The sequence below is a fragment of the Eleginops maclovinus genome, chromosome 7 (genome assembly GCF_036324505.1).
Source record: "Eleginops maclovinus isolate JMC-PN-2008 ecotype Puerto Natales chromosome 7, JC_Emac_rtc_rv5, whole genome shotgun sequence".
In the NCBI taxonomy this organism is placed as follows: domain Eukaryota; kingdom Metazoa; phylum Chordata; class Actinopteri; order Perciformes; family Eleginopidae; genus Eleginops; species Eleginops maclovinus.
Window position 1 is genome coordinate 5,353,879 of NC_086355.1, and position 24,000 is coordinate 5,377,878.

Sequence of the window (24,000 nt, forward strand, 5' to 3'; positions counted from 1 at the left end):
TGCTCATATCAGTAAACAGGTTTGAGACGCAAAGACTATATTTGTTCTGAATTTGACAGAAAACATGATAAGATGAAAAACCTCACTCCAGCAGATGCTTCACTTCGATTGGCTCATACAACAGTTAGAAAAAGCCACCAGTGGTAGTGAAAAAAAATATTACCGACCAGCACTCAGAGCTTACACCGTATACACCTGTTATTCCACATTAAAGTTAATTCATAGAAGCATGTATGAATTACTGCTGTTGCACACACAGCTTTCCTCTGTGGTGCATTTTCACAACAATACTCGGGCATCACTGTGCGCTTTTCCTGCCAATATAGACTGAAACAGAGAGAGGGAGAGAGAGAGGGAGGGAGACGGGGAGAGAGAGGCGGGCTGTGCCTCTCAGTGAGGGAGTCGTGTCGTCGTCGGAGCGGGTTGCTCTTCCACATCAGACTCCTTCTAACCCTCCGCGCCGGAGGAGCAAGGAGGAACCTCTCCTCTGTTTTTCCTCTCTGCGGACACACGGATAATAACCGCACCACGGCTGGGAAGATGGTTTTTCTGCTGCATATGGTTACCCTTTACACTCTGAGGGTCTTCAGCGGAGCGTCCGCCGCCACTCACTGTGAGTATTTTACCTAAGCTCACCTGTAAGCTGCCCTGCTCCACAGTGCGCAGGCTGATGTGCGGAATCGGAATAGAAGCTGAAGTTTTAACGCCCGGCTGGTACCTTTGTCCTCCTGTTGTTGCGCACGGAGCATCGTCGCAATTACACATGTAGCCCTTGGTCATTTCAAATGTACTTGAGCAACACTTTGTGTCAGTATCGTGCGGATAACAAGTTGTGGATCCCAGCCTTAATTCCTATGGAGCAGAGTGGGATATTGTTGTGCGATGAAGGTCAAACAAACATTTATGTTCCTTCACAAGTCAAACGCAGTCTGGAGGGGCTGTGCTCACTCTGCAGCCCCCGGGTACTCCTGGGGTTATTTAGCACACAAAGCTGTTTTATTAACGAGTGGGTCTTTAGGCATGTTTTGCTGGTGTGTGTGGAGAGCAGGAACTGCTGACTGGCCACAGCTGTAAACTGCACAGACAGCTGCTGTTATACTGGTCGACTCCTACGTGGAAATAGCAAGCAGTCACACAGCCTGCTGGAGCCTCAACAAAAGGCAGACTGCCTCTCTCCCATGGGAGTTTTCATTTTAAATATGAAGCTGTACAGCTTTAGCTCCGGTTTAATTGCTTGAGGTGATTCATTAATATGTGTGAGGCACAGTATGTACAGATTAAAACGGCTTTGATAGACCTGTCAATCATTTAAGTCTTTTTTAGATGCAAAAAACATGTTTTCAGCTTCTCAACTATAAGGTTACACTTTTTTCTGCCCTCTGTTTTGAATTTTGTTAAATATTTTATAGACTATATAAAATAATCAGCAGTTTATTTGATCATTAAAAGGATAGTTAAAACCCTATTATCTCTATACAGCCTAGGTATGTCTTACAGTGCACACATCCGGTGAAAACCCATTATACCAAAACGTCCTGCAGACGTAAGTCACTGTGAAAACAAAAAGTATGTTGGGGACACACCTAGTTGAGGGGTTTCCAAATTAGGTCTTCCCTCAGCGACATACTGGTGTGGGGGTGTTTTGTTGGACTGCATCACTTTTACAGTATAGATAGGTGGATCTATTAAACGGGCTACTGAGTGGATTGTTGTTTTGACAGCAGATAAGATGTTCATAAAAGAATGCCGGTCTCTAAGTGAAGGGACTGTAAAATATGCAGCATCTACAACCAATAGGTAACACATGTGATGTCAATTAGATAAATTGACATCACATGTCACGCTGTATGTGTTGCTGAAGTATAATATGGAAAATAGTGAATATAAAATATGGTAATCGATATACACAATTCCATAAATAAGAACAGTCACAAGTCATATAACAGTGATATAAGAGCTCACTCTGTCAGTGGTTAACCCAGATGCCACAGTAGCTTTTATTACAAGACGAAGCTGGAATAGTCAGACATGTTTTTTATCGCAGTGTTTTGTTCCTGCCACTTTCTGATTAATTATAATTAGTAATTATGGTGCAATATGGGGTTCAAATTGGTGTGACATGGGTATGGGTGTTATAATGGTGTAATAGGGGTCTATTAATATGTAATATGGGTGTAATAACAGTGTAATATGTAGAAAATAGCAACTTACCTTAATTTTCTAAAATGTTGAATGCTCATTTAAGGGTTGATTAAAAATGAGCAACATTGCTTGAGTTGCTGGACAAAGGTAATTGCTGACTCAGCACTTTGTTCCAGGGGTTAATGGTCAGACTTTAATGGAGATTGTTGTTGAGGTTCATATCCCTATCACCGCTTTAGACGGTATCTAATGGGCAGATGGGCCGAATGTACTGATTTAATGTAAGGTAATTCGTGCTCCCCAGAGGATGGAATTGTTCATCTCTATGAGTCTTCCAGCACAACTTTAGGTCAAAATGTCAACTTTGCATACAATAAATTACCTTATTTAAAATGATAATGTCATATACGCATTTCTATATTCTAGCAGGCTCCCAAAGGTATACACATTTTTTATTTGACTGTTTTGACTCCATGACCTGTGCTTCCAGATGCATCCTTTTGAATAAGCTTTACATTTTTAGTCGAAAGGAAACAAAATCATTATTTCTGTGCTGTTAAAATAAATTGCGCTTCCTTGCGAAACTCAAGACCTTCAGTGCCCTTTCGTGTCATGTTAAAAATGTAAAAATGAATACACCAGAGGCGTGACATCATTTGATCTTTGGGTTTATGTTTGCTCTCTGAGGGCGAGTGTGACACCAGGCTTGTGTTGGGGTTTAAACAGTTTATGTTAAGGTGATGAACTGAGCTAAACTGACAGCTGCATTACTCATTTATGGCAGTCCTGTGGTTCTCAAATGTGTGCAGTGATGGGCTCTGACATGCTGTGCGAAATGAAATGATGAGATGCTCCTGGAGGTCAAAGAGCCGCTCTCATATTTACCAGCGAGAAACAAAAGCAGGGGAGCAGAGATGTGTCATGGCTGGTTTGTGAAGCCGTCGTCAGCTGCCAGCAACTTCCTATCAGCTCCTCTGCACTTTATTCGGCTATACAAAGAGACAAGTACGTCACTGGATATGTCAGCCTTCGATCTGCCATTTTCAGCATGAGATACCGTATTGGCGTGACCTTTACAGTAATTGCCAAATAACTGGCAACAGAGAAGCTATTCACAAATGTATTGATATACATTTCTTTTTTATTTGCTGTGTTGGGCTGTGTCTGTTACCAGCAACTGTATTGTCCACTTGTAGAAATGTGTGTTGTCATCTACAAACCACAAGGCTCTCCTGAAATCATATCAGTAATAGCAAAAGTGAGAACACTGAGGGTTGACTGCTTTCTTTCAACACAGATTTAGCTTTGAATTCAGTTCTGTGCACATTTCTCCATTGGTTATTTTAAAAATGACTTCACCTGCACCCCTGAGCACTAGCAAGACTGGCTTTATATTTGCCACTAACATACCCAATGCCAGAATGATATATTGCAAGTTAGAGCTTTTTTTATGCTAGTGCCTTATAAATAAATTCCAGAATATTCCTACCGTACTAAGGCCATTTGTATTACAACACTGAGAACATTTTATTCATTTTTCAGTTAAAAATATCAATAGTTTCTTATGGGGACAGGAAGACAGGACATCTCCAGGACTTAGCCTATCACATACTAGGTCAGGTCACCATGACACTACTTTCAAAAGCGTTGGTTCCCCTTTAAGCGTCATTCTCAAAACACTTTGATGTTTTGAATTGCAGAAATCCTAAATAAGGTTTAGGAAAATGATCATGTTTTGGGTTTAAATAGATATGTTTGTTATGTATCGATAAGATACAAGATAAGTACGTGAAGGATGTGACGTTAAATCAAAGTTAACTTTTGGTTTCCCAATGGACCTGAGCAGCAGTTCCCTCACTGAAAGTCCTGTCACTATACTCCTGTCAATTGTTATCAAAACACGAGGCATGTCTGTGCATGCAAAACTAATAACAGAGGGCTACGTAGAGCTTCATATTGAACATGTAGGCCTCTGCACGCTGCTGCTGTTTGAAGAGCTGCGGAAGCTAAACCAAATTCACTCTCCAGACATTTCATATTTCAGCTTCCTTATTTTTATGTCAGGAGTTGTATCGGAGGATTGGTGTGATTACTTTTATTATGGTGCGTTAAATCAGACTAGGACTTAGCTTAGCATTGTGGCACGGAGATACCTCCCAAGTTTTCCTATTTACACGTTGTATCTCCTTAGATAACGCAGACGGAGTTGGAAGCTAGCTGAGCTGTAAACGCGTGTGACACTGGGCTGGCTCAGCTAGCTGTTGAACATTAGGCTGGCTGCTCCTTTCACCAAAATGTCTTGTTTACAGATTCTTTCTAATCAGCTTTAATACAGAAGAGGTGTTTTTATGTTACCAGTAATTGATTGATAGTAATTGATTACAGCAATTTACACAGATTTGAATCTTGGGGCTTCAACTAAAGGTCTTTTTCCTTTTCGAGCCAATTATGTATTGATTAATTGATTAATCATTTGATCCGTACGAAATAGGGTCAACACAACGTCCCGGAGCCCTTGATTATTTTTTTAATTGCTTGTTTTTTTTCTCAAGAAAATTATTTTAATGGTGTAAAATCGACTAATTGATTCAGGCATAATGGTTCTAGATAATTGTGATTGTCATATCCTGTTTGGTGTTATTGCTTTTTTGTTACCGATACACCTTTTCTTTTCTACAGTATTCTCCGGATATGGCATAATTCCTATAATTAGCTTTCCCTGGTGCATCACCTTGAGTATGCATTATGCTGAGGCCCTGTCATATGGGCCAAAGTGAGGCTTCTTTTAAGGGAATATTTCTGCCATGAGTGGATACATGAGCCACTCGGCTGGAAAGCTTTTATTACCAGATGATATGACATTCTTCACCACAGGTCTGTGGGAGGAATATTGCTACTCTCTCAGTGTTTCCCCTCGCAGCAGGTGGAGACCGTTGCGCCAGGCATTTATCTTTTATAAGCCAGAATCTCTTTCCGGTTTAGCAAAGCTCCACACACGTATATTTACTTAAAATTTCATGCTTCAAGTTAGCTCAGCGAGTAGATGCTTCAGAGCTAATTATTTCCCATCTGAAGCACATGAACGTGCTGTGGCAGGGCTGGCATTCGGCATCACAGTAGAGGTGAGGGTGTGTGTGCGTGTGTGTGATGGAGGCGATGCAGCTGCACATTCACTCGTCTAATGAATGTGAAGCAGCCACTCAAGGAACACCTACCGCTCTACATATTCAAGGCCTGATGAATTGATCAAAAGGTAAATGAGGCAGAGCAATACAGTGTGACAGTCAGGCACTTTTCCTCATGTTTAAACATATATGGCATTTCTTCTGGGAGACAAAACCAACTGAAAGTAATGTGGACGAATGAAGGAATGACAGTATACTCAGAAATATATTATTATGCAATGAGGATTACTCTTCTCATCTTCTTGATCCTACATAGAATATAAGGTTTTGTCTGAAATGTGTGAAATGTAGCCAAGAACCACATTTCCTGAATCCTTTTTTTAATGTATTTTTTTTGTATTATTGTTTATATTTAGTTATTTTGCTTAGTCATATTTAATGTTATGTTTGCAGTTTATTAGAATAGTGTTGCATCCTAATATGGACTCAAAGAATGAGCTCTTAAAATACTTACCCACCTACAACAGGATAACAAATAGTAGTGGCAGCACTAACTATCAGAATTTCTAATGAAAACCTTGAAAACTTAAAAGAGAAAACCAGTTTTTCAAATAATGGACACACATTTAATACAGTGGCAGTTTCTACATTTCTATACATGCTAATTGTGGGGAGTGTTAGCCATCACAAACCAACATGATTATCTTCCCATCCAGATCCGTCTCTGTCCGAGTGACTGGATTTTCAAAGCTGAAGTTGAATACGGAGCACTCAGCGCTACAGAGAACTCTGTGTTTATTTGGATAAATTTGAGTAAATAGAGCATTTCAGAGCTCTCTGTATGATCTGTGTGTGACTGACTGACTGACTGCAGCGCTGCAGGGACATGAAAAGAAGGCTTTTACAAAGGTTCATTTCATCTCGGTCAAAGCATTTTGTTTCTTCTGATACTTTGCTATTGAGGTATTAGGCTTCGTGATGTGGAAATACACAGACAGATGCTGCTGTCACTGGATCAAGGTTTTCTATCTACAGTATCCATCTATCCATCTATCCATGTATCTATCTATCTATCTATCTATCTATCTATCTATCTATCTATCTATCTATCTATCTATCTATCTATCTATCTATCTATCTATCTATCCATCTATCCATCTATCCATCTATCCATCTATCCATCTATCCATCTATCCATCTATCCATCTATCCATCTATCCATCTATCCATCTATCCATCTATCCATCTATCCATCTATCCATCTATCCATCTATCCATCTATCCATCTATCCATCTATCCATCTATCCATCTATCCATCCATCCATCCATCCATCCATCTATCCATCTATCCATCTATCCATCTATCCATCTATCCATCTATCCATCTATCCATCTATCCATCTATCCATCTATCCATCTATCCATCTATCCATCTATCCATCTATCCATCTATCCATCTATCCATCTATCCATCTATCCATCTATCCATCTATCCATCCATCCATCTATCCATCTATCCATCTATCCATCTATCCATCTATCCATCTATCCATCTATCCATCTATCCATCTATCCATCTATCCATCTATCCATCTATCCATCTATCCATCTATCCATCTCAGATGAATAGAACCATTATAAAGGGCAACATGTTTAAGCTGACACTGTAAATGACATACCTCGATGTGTAAGAGTCCTTGAAAGCAGATGTATATCATGTCATAATATGAATCATTATATTGCCTCACTTTAGTCGATTGCGTTGAATGTCAGGCTGGTTTCCTTCTGTTGTGCTCTTCAGATCAAGAACATGCTTTTTGTGGTTGTACTGAATAAGAAGAAAATGGACACATGATATAAGACTAGTTGGATCATTTGTATGAATGCATAGCCATGACAAATGAAAAAAGCTGATTCCTAAATTAAATACCTTGTTAAATAATAGTATTTTATCAATGCTGGAAGTTTTTCACTGACACCAGGGTTCCGTGTAAACCGGGTAATGGGCACTGCGCCCCCTTACTGTCGGTGTGCCCTCATACCAAAATGCAAGTTTTCCCATTGAGGTTTTAAAATGATGCCAGAAACCAATATTTTTGTTAGTCAAAAACGGTATAATTTCTCCCAAAAAATGTTGTGTCAAACAGAGCGTCAGACGGCAGAAACAGATTGGTTTTTTATGGAGCTCTGAATAAATAGGGGATGGATGTCCGGTGGGTCTGCCGGCGGACGAGTGGCAGGCAGAAGGCTTACACTGAAACTGACATTTCTGAGTTAGTTTATTCTGCTCTCCTTTTTTTCTGTAAACGAAGTAAAGATTTATTTGTTTGAGTTGCAATATATGACTCAGCGGCTTTAAGACATGAAGAAACTATTATTTTCCGCTTCGATCTAATGCATTATGTTTGCCGCATGGTGGGCAGGACAGTAATTGTGTCCGGAAGTGGCATCTGCGCCCTCATACACCATGATACACGTATCAATCCTTTACAGCAGACAAATATATATAATTTCCTAACATTCCTCATTATATTGCCTGACTTCAGTAGACTGTGTTACACGAGGGAGTGTATGTGTGTTGGTGTATGGTATAAGGAGAAAGCATGCTCTGCAGATCCAGAACAAAATACTTTTTAATCGTAATGAATAAGAAGAAAGTGGACACATGATATAAGACTATTTAGAGAAATAATTTCTGCCCCTTCCCTCGGGAGCAGAAAAAATCTATTGTGATGAATGCGGCGCCAGTGGAGGCCTTTCCATTTCCAGCTGCTTTGGTCACACAGGGATGCTGCACCAATCCTTAATCTATAGAGTGCAATGAATATGCTTCAAATAGCTGTAAAGTCTGTAAGTTCCATCCTCTATTTATTTTCAGTGTTACTGGCACAGGCTTTTTAAAGGATTATCAACACCCACTTTCTATCGACTGTGCCAATAAGATTGATGCAATAATCAGCAAGGGACGCCCGCAGTGATGAAAAACAAGGCGAAAAATACTTTGAACGTGTCAAATTAAAAGGAAAAATAATAATAATCCAAGGCCTGCTCAGTCCGTGGACAGATTTCACATTATGTGTAGCAATGTTTATTAGTTTATGTAATTACATCGTGTGATTATCCTCAGAGTTAGACACAGTCCTGCATTTCTACACTCTATGATTTGATATTGATTATGATGCTTTTCATAGAGGGCTGAAATAAACCTGGAGGTGCTGATTCACAGGATCAACGTGCAGACCAAGAGATAAGGAAGCTGCGCTGTGACGCAGTATTTCAGAAAACAATCCCCTTTAAAATACGTGTGCCAGTGTGTTCAATCAAATACAGGAAACCTAAAAACAATGCTTATGGGAGGTGTATTAGTCTACATGAACAGATTAGAAACACATGTATTCTGTCATTGCATTGGAAGGATTTTGTTTTTTTTACAGTGTGAACACAGGGTTTTACTGTGAGGGTTTATGAACCCTTACTCCCCCTGTTGCAAGAGCTTTTAGCAAATAAATATCTCAGAACAGATTGAGGGCAGCACCATGACACAGGCATCATATCTATAAATGTGTGTTATCTTGAGTGACTGCCCATGCACGACCTCACTCACACACCACACGCTATATAAAGCTACAAGGCCAAAACTCAATCAACTTCTTGCACTGGTGTGAAACTGCCTGAAGTTCCATTCCCTGTAGGAGCAACCGGTTACAAAAGCCTGTTTTAAAAAAAATAAATCCATACCACTCCACGAGAAATCCACTCTCCCCAAACATTTGCTTCTGTTGTCTCAACCAAGGTCTAAATCGATGGTCTTTATAGTCTGAAGTATACTCTGATTTTATTAAAGATTTTCTTTAGCATTTTAATAACCGGTAAAACAGCGACAATACATACAGCTCCCTATAGATTTATATATATCCAAATGATACCTGATGAACAAGGCTTGTGCGATATGATAAGGAAATCGTTGAACACTATATTGGTGGGCCCAGAAAAATCCTCAACATCTCCACTATTCAGAAAGATGTTCAATTATGCGAAGCTGTTATGAATTCTGTGCTATATTTAGTCCGTCTCTTATCTCTTGATTTCCCTTTGCTTGACCAAAAAAATTGTAGAGTATTAAAACCAAAAGCAAAAACATGTTAGCCTTGATTGATGCTGAGTTACCATTGTGGCCCGAAATCCAGCAGGAAACATGTCCACCCTCCTGAGCAAAAATAATGCACCTGCTGTATTTGGCCATTATTTGCTTTTGGACAAAATGACTAAGGAGAACCAAATGAGTGACTTGAATGATTTGTAATTTTCAAGTCAGGACTAAAGATGGAAACGTCCCAAAGCGTTCCATCTTAAACATCGCCATACAGAATTTGAAAACATAAAAAGATCTGGACCTGAACTCCAATTACTGTATGCAATTTCCTCAATCTTTGTGGCAAAGAAAACTAAATATATAAATAAAACTCAACAACAGTGGCTAAAATGTACAAGGGCAGTCACTAGGGGTATTAGAAAACAATGTATTGCTTCATAAAAGCTATGTAATTATTCATCTTGTGGATGTATTCAAACACAACAAGGTTTTTTCACTGATGAAAACTTGTATTTGTAGTTTTGAATGAGAATGAAGGTGTATATCTGGCTATATGTGAATAAAAATAACTTAAATTGAGCGATTAGATTTATTGATTTCAGCGCCCTTTAGTTAAATACTGTAGCAATTACTTCAAAGACATTGTGGCCACTTATTGGTATTATTGCGTCTCCATATATAAATACATCTCTCTCAGTTCAGCAGGTTTTGGAAGATCATTTTGAATGTTGCTTCTTTTCTTACAGCAATACTGTCAGTAGGGCCATTTCAATACCGCCCAATCCTATCAGTTCAGCCTCAATTAAGTTTAGGAACCATTTTTAAGCAAACAGCCCAATTTTGGAGAAGAGCATGCAAACAAATCCTGAACTAAACACAGTTAAAGTTGTTATTTTATCACCAGAAATCATTATAATGATATCACTAGATCAATAAAAAGCAATCCTTCCCCTTCACATTACATCAGAAATAAGACACTATCCCCTTGTGGTTAATACACTTCTTTCTTAATCACCACACCCATTATTTCCCATTTGTTGAAAAGATTAACACCTTGTCTTTACCGAGCTGATGTTTTAAATACTGGTGGAAATCATTCATAAAATTAACACAAATCCAGCTCCACTACCGTCCTGAATCAGGGTTGAATAATTAATGTTGGGAAGAAGAGATGTGTATAATCAGTAAAGCTGTCGATCCCACAGTAAAACATCTTGCGCAGGCTGCCTGTAAATGTTTAAAGGTCCCTTTAGATTATATGCAGTGTTCAGAGAAATGAAGTGCTACAGTAAACCACCCCGTGTTTCTCAATCACTTGTATCGATGTGCGCTTCCTTGAATTCAGCCAGCGTTTGGGACTAATTGTCAACTGATACCTCGGCTCCACTCGTTGAGGAGAGGTCACGGAGCCCCAAAGCCTGAGTGTACGCGAGGTATCATATGAAGCTTCATCGATACCACACAGGAGTCTGAGGCCACTGCGTTACATGATACTATTGCTGGCCCTTTGATATTATCGACTCTGTGGTCTGTGTTGAACGTGTGCAGCCTCCAACAGAGAGCCTTTGTTCTAGTGATGCTAATCACGGCGGGTAATTTGTCATACATGTGTCTTTAAGTGTTTTTTTGCCCTTAGACAACTATCATGATGTGTATGTTTACGACACTGTTTTCATGGTCAATTACTTATTGTATTTGTAATATTACGTATTATATGTTTGTATTTAATCTGTATTATTTAGTGGGGTGGATTAGATTAGGTACTTTATTGATCCTCCATTGGGATTTATTTATTTTTTGTCACAGCAGCATGTTCACAGGATTAACACAGGAGTTTAAAATACAATAACATGAATAACAAACTGAAACCGTAAGTATTTACATATCAACAGTGTACAATATAATAAGTTAGAATAGACCACTCAAAGACAAAATGGGTAAGCACAGGGGACGACGCATATTTTAAGTTTGACAAGTAGTTGAGATGTTTTATTTATTTAAATGTGGTGAGGAAGAGTGAGTACAATACGCACATTTTTCAGGGTCATAAAAAAGGAAAAACAGAGCAAAATATTGTGAATAATTAACACTGGAGCTGGTGTTGTGCATAGGTTCATTACACAAAATTCCACACAACCATTAGCATGCATTTTGTTATCAATCATCACCAGTCTAGTAATGGTTGAGGTGGAGGATATTAAAGTAATCATTTATTGTTTTAAGCACATCCCCCTGGCCTTTCTGGCCTCTGTGTGTTATTGAGACATTAGTCAGAATAACCACATACAAATATTAACAGATGACAACTTTTATAAATTCCTCATAAAGCTTACCTTACTGCTGCCTAGTGCGCTGCTTTGAATCCCGAGCCGATCCTCCCCTCTGTCTCACCCTTTCATCTCTATCAGAAAAAAGTAATAAAATAAGTATTATTTTATTATTTTTCAATGTAAAATAAAGCTTTGACCACTTCCAGACTGTGCATTTAAAAAACACATCCTGTGGTAACTTGTAAAAAGCATTGGACATTATATAAATCCCATTTTCATTTTGTTTAATGCTCCTTTTATCAATTCTATCCCTTATTTGTAGTTTGCTCTCATTGTACCACCATATATAAATGAGCGAAAAGAAGAATGATCTTTTTATTTAAAAACATGATTCATTGTTAAAGGAAACCAGCAGAATGTGCAGCTCTAGTTGTTAAACATAAATTGATTACAAAGACACACAACGTGCTTTATGAGCTCTGCAGTGATGGAGGACTTTATGTGCAGTTGGAGACAGAAATACCGCATGGGCCATTAGTTATTCAGAATCTAAATTTCATTCAAAAACTTACTGTAACTTCAATAAATAACATGGACTTATGTTAAATAATATACTCGTTTAAAGCCTTATACTCAAACCATAATGTGTTGTGTTACAGTAAAACAAGTACTTCCTTTTGCACAGAAATGACATAAACTTGTGTGTGGTGGATCAGCTGTGGTTGCAAATCCTTTACTTAATGCATTGCAAAGTATACTCTTAATCCGCTCGCTACACTAATACAATTAAACACATCAAGATGAATCTGTACAGGACATACTCGCACGTATTAATCTGCTTCCTTCACTTTGTATGCATGCAGAAAAATAATCTCATACATATTTTTCTTATTTCTAACCCCTGCACCAAGTCTTCTGACCACATCACCCCCATCCTCATCCACTGCACTGGCTCCTTATACAACACCGGATTGAGTACAAAAACCCCCGGCTCACATACAAAGCCCTCCACAACCTGGCCCCCACCTATCTGGCCGACCTCGTTCAGGAGCACACCCGCTCTCGCTCCCTCTGCTCTCCCTGAGCTGGTCTGCGTACCGTCCCCACCCCTGGGTGCTCTGTATTTTACTCTCTCTTTGACTCTGGAGCTCCAACCCCCCCCCCCCCCCCACACATCCGACAGTCTGACACATAACATATTGTGGTAATTGTACCGTGCATTTATTTTTAAATAGCATTGCGACGCTTATTTATTTTTTGTATGCTGATGCAATAAACTCATCCAAAATAAGTTATTTGCAAAAGTTATATCCAAAACGTAACCAGTAGCTTTAAAAGTAATATAAAACAATAAAAAGTACAATCTTTACCAATAAAAGTACCTACAATGAACTCAACAATACTCACAGCATGCCCTTTTTTATTCCACCACTGATGTTTAAAGTTATTTACTATGATTGATCAGCAGAAGTCAAATATCTGCAAGAATTAATTCAACCAATAATCAGTTCATTTCTACATCATCTCATCTGGATCAAGAGTTTTTTATACGGTTGTCAATCTTGTCGAGCTATGCGTGTTCTGTCAGTCTGATATTGCAGCTGCAACTTAATCACATGGGTTTGATCCGCCCGGGAGAGGAGGATCAGTTCAGAATGAGATGTCTGCTAAAGCCCTCAGACAATCTCTACTGCAAGTTATATTTTTAGGAAATCCCTCTGGCATTTTCTCATATCCAAACTGTTTGTACATCTCCTATAAGAATCGCCAACCAAGAGGAATCTCAGGCTTCCTCATATATCCGGCAGGCCATGTCTATTTGATTTGGCCGTGTAGTGTTCTTCAGGTGCGATTATGCCTCTGCAACTAGAACTTGAAATATCCAGCCCATGTGTGTCACAGAAGCACTTTGTTGTGATAATTGAGTTTGATTTCTTTGTGGAGCACCATCTGTTTGTGCACCTAGGTTAAGGCGTGCTTGCTAATGAGAAGAGGAGAATATTTGAGAAGGGGCTGTATGTACATTACGACTGAGTCAATGCCACTAACAAACACTGTACTGGTAGGAAGTATGACGTACGTGTACTCCGAAGGCTCTACAAATGATGAGCATTATTATGGGAGCAAAGCTACCTAACAGGACTGACTGATCAAAGACTGTAGACTCATGTCTGCTGTAATCCAATTTCTCTGTCCTTTGTTAGCCGGATCAGCCACATGAGCATATTTCAATCAGGAGTGACTTTATTCCCTGTGAACAATTTAGATTTATTTAGAATTTTTTGCCAGGTTTTTTTGCCAAGTATAGGTTTACACAAAAGAGGAGTTAGCTTTGGTGACGTTGACGTACTTTGTTAAAGGTTCAAAGGGTTATGTAAAACATATTATGACACTTTTTGAGTTATGGGCTCTGAGATGACTTCTTGAGGTAAGATGCTTCAGAAAGGGAAGTATGAGCAATTTAGTTTAGATGACATTTCTAGGGGCTGGGAGGGTTATGAAAGGGGACAAAGGCAGGAGTCCAGGTCTCCTCACAGATGGGGTGGGGGGGTTAGTGAATGGGTTGGTAACGAGACCTTTTTTGTCTGCTTTTTGTGGTTTGTTAAGTTTTTGTTACCATTTGTTATGTGTTTCCCAATAAATCAATTGGCCACAGAAATCCCAACTCACCTCATACCATTCAAAACAGCTGCGATAGGCATAAAGTATCTAGGAATAATGGTCACCCGATCTATGCGCACACTGAAATAACAGAACTTTTCAGTACTGACAGCAGCAGTCAAACAAGATCTTCAAAGATGGAACCGTTTACCACTGTCTCTAGCGGGTAGAGTGCAAACAGTAAAAATGAATATCTTACCAAGATACCTTTACCTCTTTCAGTGCCTACCACTCTACCTCCCTTGTTCGTTTTTTACTCTTATCAACAGCATCATATCCACATTCATCTGGGCAGGTAAACGGGCCAGAGCAAATCAATCCTTACTCCAGAGGAGCAGATCATCGGGCGGCCTGGGATTACCCAATCTCCTTGGCTACTATTGGGCGGCTAACACACAAAAGATTTTGCTCTGGTTCACCTCACCTCAACATAGTTGGTGTCAGTTGGAGGCAAACTCATGCTCCACATCCCTCCGGGCACTAGTATGTGGCACCCTCCCCCTTTCTCTCGCAGATTTTACATCTAACCCCATTGTAACTAATACATTAAAAATTTGGATTCAAATCAGGAAACGGTTTGGATGGCTCTCCCTACCTCAAAGTACACCTCTTTGTAATAATCACTTATTTGTACCAGCCGGGATTGACTCGCACTTTGCAGCTCTGGAAAATAAAGGCCTGAGTTGCTTGAGTGACTTGTACATTGATGGACTGTTCGCCAGTTTCAACCAACTACGCTTGACCTTTGGACTGGGTAACACAGACTTTTTTCGCTTCTTCCAACTTCGCGACTTTGCACGAACCCACTCTTCCCAGTTCCCCCAAGCCCCACCCCTCAGTGGTATAGACTTAGTACTCCAGGCTAAGTCTCTGCCTAAGGGCCACGTCTCATTTCTTTATGATCTCTTAACACCAACAAATGATTCATCTGTAAATAAGAGCAGGGCTGACTGGGAATCCGAACTCCAGGCAAGCATTTCTGATGCTCTATGGAAAAAAGCATTGGAAGCTGTTAACTCCTCCTCTAGCTGCGCCAGACTGTCTGTTATCCAATTTAAAGCACTCTTTAGACTCCACTATAGCAGAGACAAACTCTCCAAATTGTATCCAGACAGTACTACTGAAGCTTGTGACAGATGCTCTCAGACGCCCTGCAATCTAACACATGTTCTGGACATGATCTAAACTGTCTAACTACTGACTACTATTTCTGACATCCTAGGAATATCTGTTAGTCCTTCGCCACAGATAGCTATTTTTGGAGTGCCTCCCGATGGACTCGTAACCACATCTTTGCAGAAAAATGTCATAGCTTTCGCGTCCTTGATTGCGCGCAGAAAAATTATCCTCCTATTGAAATCTTCCCAACCACCCTCCTTTAAATCTTGGCTACACGATTTATTATTTCTACTGAAATTGGAGAAAATCAAATTCAGCCTTAGGGGCCATCCCGAGAAGTTTTCCTCACACTGGAAACCGCTACTTGACTATGTTGATAAACTCCCTGCTACTGAAATGTCCCCCTGATTCTGTACCCATACCTTGCCCGGTCCACGGTGTAAAAGTGTTAGCACTGTGCAGACGTGTGCAGAGGAATGTACAAGGTTTACAGTTTAAAACCATTTATAAAACAATATGTGAAAAGTCTCAGTCTTATCTGTAATATAGTAAAGGAAGGTAATGCAGAACCTGAGTACCTAAGCACTGGATCTGGTGAGCTGGACCCTGCGGCGATTCGTACGAAGTGAAATCTGGTTTGAATAGAGGAGTGAAACGCACGTAATTAGCTGATTAGAATCAGAATCAGAAACAGGTTGATAAGTTTTACACATACGAGGAATTAGTCTTGGTGTACATGGCGCATCCATAAACACATCCAGAAACTATTGTAAGAAAACTAGTATAACATTAAAATATAGCAATATTTACTGATATATAGATATACCTGTAAAACATGTGCAGTAGGTGGAAAGCCATGCGGATAGAGGTAGCTTTGTGTATACTTTTTATTTAAGAGTTTGATTGAAAGACTTTCCGAGGGTTATATAGAGGGAGTTGTCCTTGTGCGAGACACTTTCCCCCAGTTCGCTCCTACTGAGTGAATATGTTTGAATGAGTGACAAATTGTAAAGCGCTTTGTCCGGTTAGTTTGAGAGGTGCCCTACATATGCACTTAATGTACCATTTACAGTACATTTCCTTAAGTAAAGGATGAATACTTCGTCCATCGCTGATCTCATGTAAGGCTGAATGAATGGGATGAGTGGGTGTACTGTTATCCTGATTTAGAGTGAAAGTAGAAACACAGTATGTATGTTTCATTTCCAGCTGCTTGATGTCCTTGAAAAGCTTATTTGTGTGAAGTTAATTAGAGATTTTCATTAGAAATGACACAGATGTTGATCCAATCTTCTAACAGGGCATAGAGCAGAGCCACATCTCGTTTTAAATCTCAACATGTTAGCAGTCATTCATTGGAGAAAGAATTGTTAGGAAGACGGACTTCCTCTCTTTTAATGAAAGGATAGAAAATGGTGCACGGCTTTTGAAAAGAGCATTAAAGGATAAGGCTGGCAATATTCTATACTTTATGTCTCGAAAAGCCCAAAACCAACAGAGAAAGGATCCTGTTGATACTGTCTTTGTAGCCAAGCCTGATGTTCTGTGGCTTATTACTTTTTGCAGAAGAGCTCGTTTTTTAAAATGCATCAATGAGCCTTTATCACATGTTCCTTCATTATGGTAAATGAAGGCACTGTTTTTTAATCCCATATTCACTGTAGCTGAAAAAAGTCCCCAACAAATGTACAACGTGTTCTTGTTTAAGTAACATTTAAAACTACTGTCCCCAAAATAACTTTGACGTAATGAAGCTACATGTTCACATGAAAGATCATCAGAAGAAACCAATCGGCTTAGAGCTGACATCGAGGTTAGGGGTGGTTTTAGTCTTTTTTTGGGATATAAAATAACACCCTATACAGTACTGTAATGACACACTGACTCCAAACAACACACGTACTGTAATTAAATAGACCATTTTTTGATTTCATTCAGGGCTACTTCAGGTCACTAAATACATTTGAGGCTTCGAAGTCAGTGTGCAGGCGCTGCTCTTTTCCATCTATTATTTTTATCGCCAACACAATCAGTGATAACCTCTGGTGTGCTGCACACACAGAAGCGTCAACACGGCACTTCTCTGCTGGCCTCCTGTTGGTCTATACAGAAAAAACCCCATCATCCTCAGCACTTCTGTGAGTGAGACTGAAAGCTCTTGATTTCAGCTCGTGTACTTGTGATTTCAAAAGAGATTAAGTGTTCCCTCTCCACTAGCTGTTGTGCGCATGTGTTTGTGTCCATGCATTCAGAAGCACGTCTGGCTTCATTTGGCTGTAAGATTCAAGCTCCTGAGCCTTGCATAGAGATCGTGAGTCAGCTTCAGAGGATTTTCGGTTATCCCACAGGCCAAGGAGCAGCTTTGCAGGCAAATCATCCTCCATCCATAAGTCTCCCTGACTGACAGCCAAGCATTTGGCTCAAGACCAAATCTGTAAACAACAACTGGGTCTGGAAGACCAACATTTCTCGCATGAAGAGAGTCACGCAGCGCCTCACATCCTCTGTCAATTTGAGGTCTTGTTGTTGTATGCGGTCACGTGAAGGGTGGATGGAAAGAAGGCATTTGTCGAGGGTTTGTTTTCCAGCTCTCTAACCTTAAATGCATCGTGCAAGAAAAGATGTTGAGATTGAAAAGAAGATGAGTCTGAATGTTATCCTTAAGGGATTAAAAGTGGGACTTGGGAGACTTTTGACAGATTAAGAGTGCTGCGCTTGCATAATAAACCGGGTTCCAGTAGCGTTGTGTTAAGACGGCATGCCACTGTTCTCATCCCCCCTATGAACATCTGCAACTGCGGCTCTGCCATAATTTAAAGTCTTGGACTAAACAGCTTGATCCACTTTAGTCACACTTGAAATCAGGATTAGAGAAATCTCTTGGCTGACGATCTGAGAGCAATCAAATCAGGTCAGTCAGAATTCCGTGGGATGCCCAAAAAGGAGAGCGAGCACATGCTGTCAGTTCTGCTGTGCTCTTGTCTACCAGATGGATGTCCAATTGCCACTCCAGATGTGCTCAGAATCCATCTGAACTCGGAGTAAAATGGCATTAAAGGAAAAAAACAAAAAGCCTCTCGCACTCAAAGCAGTGAACTGCACACTGATGGAGAGAGTACAGGGGTAATTGTAATCAGGAAGGTGCCAGTTTTCATTATGTTCTCAGATACAGGCCTTAATGCAGCTCTGCTCTCAAACAGTGGAGAGGCTGTTGTTGTTGACTAGATGCTCTTATTGTGGCGGTCGGGACGGATTGGAGGAGTATGAGACTGACAGGTTTAGATCACTAGACTCTTAATCTGTTGCCGCGTGTTGGATGTGATGTAATCTCACTCTGTGGGATTAAAAAGAACACACACAGGCACACACATGTACACAAAAGGAGACACGGAGGTTTCTGTGCTATTTTCAAGGGTCACTGCATGGGTTAATAGAGTGTTTGAGGTGTATGTGAACTGGATAAGTGAGGCAGCCCTGTTATTTTCCCCAGCTCTTGCTTTAAAGCTCTACCGCCGACAGGTAAAGATGCACTTTGAACCAACATGTTAAGCTTCTTAAGGATTAATTTTTCTATTAGTTCAGGCATCTGAATAAAGTACGGCAAGCTGTGAAAATACTGCAGAAGCCTTCAAGTAGTCATATAATACATCATTTAAACTTCATGCACAAATGTATAGATGTGCAAATATGCAATAGTCGTGACCACATACACTCATGCCTGTTCATGCATTCACACAACCTCCAAGTGCTTGACCTCCATGCCAAGTTATAGCCTCCCGAGCTGAAAAATGTAGACGTCATAGGGAAGGTAAACCTTTGTTGAGCGACCGACAGAGCAAGCTGAAGAGCTGCTGGTTGCAGCCAGAAACAGCACAATGTTTTGGACTTAATGGACTCTGTTCTCTATGTTTTTCTTTCACAGATAGTTGCAATGGTCCTCTGCTCTCCGCGTTACCACATTCATCCTTTCAGAGCTCCACTCAGTCGTCGGCCAGTTATGCAGCTCACAATGCCAAGCTCAACAGAAGAGATGGTGAGTACAAGAGAGGCGCTTTTCGTAAGGCTTCCATATTTCCTACATGCTTTAGACACCCGTCTGCTACACAATCAGCTTCCATGAAATGCTCATATGATCCATATGTCTTGTGGTTATTCTTCAAAACAATAACAAACAATAAAGCAGGTTCTTGCTAACATATGTTGCAGTTTAAAGAGGCATTCTTTCATTATGTTGACGGGGAAAAAAAGACGTGGTTTTGTATAATAAAATGAGAATTAAATGAGGATGACAGGGCTGAGCAAAAATACGTTTTATTTACCCAAAAGTTACAAAAATGTTTTACCAAAAATGCAACAAAATCAGACAGTACCAAACTCAGGCGTTGTTATCTTTACATAAAACTGACTGAACTGATTCTCAAATGACGCAATCTGACCTGACAAACTGACCACAAAGGGAAAAGTACAGAATCAGATTTTTGACCAACAGAGTCTCTCGTTAATCCCAAACTCAGTACACTTGGTTCTTTCTGACTGACTACTTCCTGTATTTAAGGGCTTTAATTTTGGCTCGGCCTGACAAAATGTTCCTCTAGCAGCAGCAGCAGCAGCAACCTCAGCACTGGACACTCAAATAAATAGCGATTAGAAAACCAAGGCAATCTTATCTAAAGCAAACTAAAGTGTGACTTCACTAAATGTGCATGCTAGTAATCGTAACAATGAGCTGCCAACAACACTACATAAACTATGAGTATAATGATGTTTGCACATATGAGGTCAAAGGTTCAGAACTTCCTTTACTGTGGACTCCTGATACAATGCATAATGTCTCTGTGAACAAAAGATCTACAGCTCCCTCAAGCTTCAGACATACTTCATATATATTCCATCAGCATATTGTTAGAGACACAGACGTGCATTCTAACAAACAACAGTAATAAGATAGTAGAAAAGGTGCTCAAATGCTACCAGCAGGTGCACTTGTAGATGATATGAACAAATAATATCCAGTTTCATGTTTCAGTTTTCCAGGGAGACAAATGACAGGCACACTCAATATTGTTGAGGGGAGACTTGTGGAACAGAGGTAAGCTTGTTGAGCTAGCAGGATTCTGCTCTTCATAAGCTCTCCAGCCGGGCTGCACACATTTCAAAATGAATAAGCTATTTTCCAAGAAGTGAGGCGGCTGACCTCTATTGTGTCTACTGGAGTGTAACTTCACCTTGAAGTCTTTCATATGCAATCACTCCCTGTATTCACATCAGGGCTGAATACATTGTTGCAATCCGAGCCCTGTGGCGACTCAACATTAATCACAACAACCCACCGTTCATCGTATCGATATCCACAATATGGATGTTTAATGGCCGCCCTCTGGCTGTATTTCTCTTCCCTCCCTCAGGAGCCGGAGGCTGGTCTCCCATGGTGACAGATCAAGAGCCCTGGCTCCAGGTGGACCTCAGGGAGCAGATGGAGGTGACGGCTGTGGCCACACAGGGTCGTTATGACAGCTGGGACTGGGTCAGCAGTTACCTGCTACTCTACAGTGACACGGGCCGGGCCTGGAAACAGTACAGGCATGAGGACGGAGTAGGGGTGAGTCTGCATGCACATTTGTTATTGCATCACCTCTCTGGATGACTTATCGTTGGTGTGCTGTATGCTTAGACTTACAGTATATACGTCTACTGGAAGTCTGCTGCTTACACTTGGCTATTTATAGTTAAAGAAATATATAGACATTACAGGGAATATGCATAATCGATTATATAAGATTTGAAAAAGGTAACCCTAACCCTAATGTAAGAATCGTGTTTATTTGCAATACTTACCTCTTGAAGTAATTGATCCCTCCGCTTCTTGAAAGTTTAGTGAAAGTTAGGAGAAAACACGAAGACCTTGAAAGTATTTGAAAACAGAAAAAGCAATGTTCCTTCACTTAGCTCTTCAAGTCTCCAATAAGTCTCTTTCTCTGTCGCTCAACTTGAAAAACATGTTGTTTTGCTGCGATGCATTAGAGAAGAGGGCACACAGTCTGCCGTCACCGTATCATTGCACAATTGAGAAATGTTCTCTCATTCAAGGTTATTTCTTTTATAACGGTTGTTTGTGCGTATCTGTAAAGCCTGCTTGCTTTCATTATATAAATTGCCAGTGTCTTATCAGTAATTAACCTTGATCCGTGTCTCCAACTCAACTGTCTTGGGTCCTTTAATTTGAGGAAGTTGGGCCCTCGATGGTCCTTGAAAAGTCTCGGAAATTAAATTTGAAGAAGGTGCGCGAAACTTTATAATGACTATAATGAAACGTGTAGACTCGAACAATTAGATGAGAGAAAGTCAACTGAATACCGTGACAATACAACAAAGCACACTTCATATTAAAGATTGACATTAGCGAAGGTTTGATGCTGAATTAATCAGGATTTCGATGGTAGGTAAAAGGGGAAGTTTGCAGCAAATTGCAAGTGATTCGTTAGCAAGACTTCTCTGCTTTCACAAAAAAAAAAGGCTTGAGAGCAACAAAGGTTTTGCAGAACCTAACCATTGCGACTTGAAGCTGCCCTGGTGGACCTGCAGCTCTGTCACTGCTTGATGAATTTGAATAAAGACTGAGGGTATAGTCCAATTCAATTTAACACAGGCTTTACCTCAAGACATACCTGAAGTGTAACTCTAAAGTTACCTCGTGTCAGAAATAAACATATGATATCTGAAGTCATCCACACATTTACCTTCAATTCTAACATTCAAGGATTCTGTTGCAGGTAGCATGTTAAGTAATATAGATTGACTTTATACTCTTAAGTGTTCAGTGTCAAACAGGAGGCATCAAAGTAAAACCTGCTAAAACATACATACATCTGCAAGAGCTTCACAGATTTTGCCAGCTGGTTCATTTGAAGACCTATCCCTATTTCTGGAAAGTGCAAACAGAAAATGAGGGGACCCAAGAAAGTTCCTTGGGGATTCCTATTTCAATTTGCAAAGAAAAGACACCTTAATTAATCACAACACACTTTTTAAAACCTTTCAAACCATGACATCAATGGTTGTGTACATTTGTGTATCGAGATTTATTTAAATATTTAGTTTCATGGAATCAAATGCAATTGTTCTGAGACAAACTTCTGCAGCACTTTAGACGGGGCTGAAAGAAGACTAATTGCTCCGTAGTCACTAATCTATTCAGTGTCCCCGGATTTTAAAATAGGCAATACCATGGCATTTTCCCTTCCATCTGGGAATCACCCAATTGTGAAGAAAACACTAATAAGATGAGAAAGGAGCTGAACCAGCATGCTACTTTATTTTTTAAGGAGTACAGTATCTAGGTTATATCCTTAGAGAAAGTGTTGTTCATATCAGCTTTCAACACATCTAATTGTTCGTGTGGGCTTTTCTCAAATGAGCTGGCATCTTCATCAAGTGTAATGTTCCTATTAGTATTAATGGGGGGGGGGGGGGGTAACAGATTTAGAGAAATAGATCTTTAAGAAGACATGTTCTGTCCATTTTCAGGTACATATGTGTGCCTCTACTGTGACATGTCTCCATGCTTTAATGTTGAAAAAGCTCTTTGTCATGATGCTTCTTTCGTCTGTCATGTCCTTGTGTTGTGTTTTATTTTGAAATGTTTTCCCCTCTCGTGTCAGGTTAAGCTTCACTTCCTGTCCGCGTTTCCCTCCTGTGCCTGATTGTGTCATTGTGTTCACCTGTTGCCCCTGTGTTTCTCCTCCCCCTTCCAGCTGTCTCTCGTCTTGTGATTACCCATGTGTATTTAGTCCCTGTCTCCCTTTTGTCTGTTGTTCGGTCGTCGTCATTTCTTCACTGATCTTGTCCAAGATACCTGCCTGTTCCTGTCGCCCTTCATGCCTGGAGCTAAGTGTTTTTGCATGTCCTGTGTTCCCCTTGATTCTTGTTGTCGTCAACAGCTTTTGAATAAAGCTCGCCTTTTGTTTTTGACCCTTACCTGCTTCCCCTTGATTTACTGCACTTCGGTCCTGTTTCCCCACCCCTGACACTCTTTATTTTTCTGTGCCGCAGCAGCTCTTTTCACCCTTTGTCTGAAACCAGAGCCCAGTCTGCTCTGATTGGTTAATCGGTCGGCTCTGTTGTGAGCGCTAGCCAATAGAAGTGCGAGTATTACATATCGATGTCACTTTGATGCGGAAGTAAACGAAGGAAACCACTGGAGGCGTTTCAGGAACTCCTTCTAAAGGGGTCTTTGGGATGTTAGCCTTTGCAGACCATTTACATGCACAGAAAACCTATGTAACTCTCTACAGGAAAAGGAACACCCCAAAAACCACAATAGGGCCCCTTTAATTATGTTTGCAACTTGTCCAAAAATCAGAAATCTTCCCTGACTTTAAGTTCTTATTCACCCATAGGTTTTTATTACATATTTCATTTGTTTTCAGATATACTATCATTTCCCTAAGCCTTGGATAACAACTTGCTCGGGGAAACCTGCAGTTCCTTAATTACCCAATGTATCAGTCCTATGTCACATGAACTTTCATCACCTTTCCATGCTCTGTTCTCTGTGGACAGATTCATTGATGTCATTACAGGTGAGAGTCA

At 40.2% G+C, this 24,000-nt stretch overlaps 1 protein-coding gene across 1 annotated transcript in view; it reads left to right on the top strand.

Moving 5' to 3' along the window:
- Positions 1–434: 434 nt before the first annotated feature.
- The window catches only part of cntnap5a (contactin associated protein family member 5a), a 95,418-nt gene continuing 71,852 nt past the window's right edge, over positions 435–24,000 (top strand). The window contains exons 1-3 of the mRNA XM_063888714.1: positions 435–613; positions 19,334–19,444; positions 20,817–21,010. Coding sequence (XP_063744784.1) covers positions 541–613; positions 19,334–19,444; positions 20,817–21,010 — 378 coding nt within the window. The 5' untranslated portion in view covers positions 435–540. The remainder of the gene's footprint in view (positions 614–19,333; positions 19,445–20,816; positions 21,011–24,000) is intronic.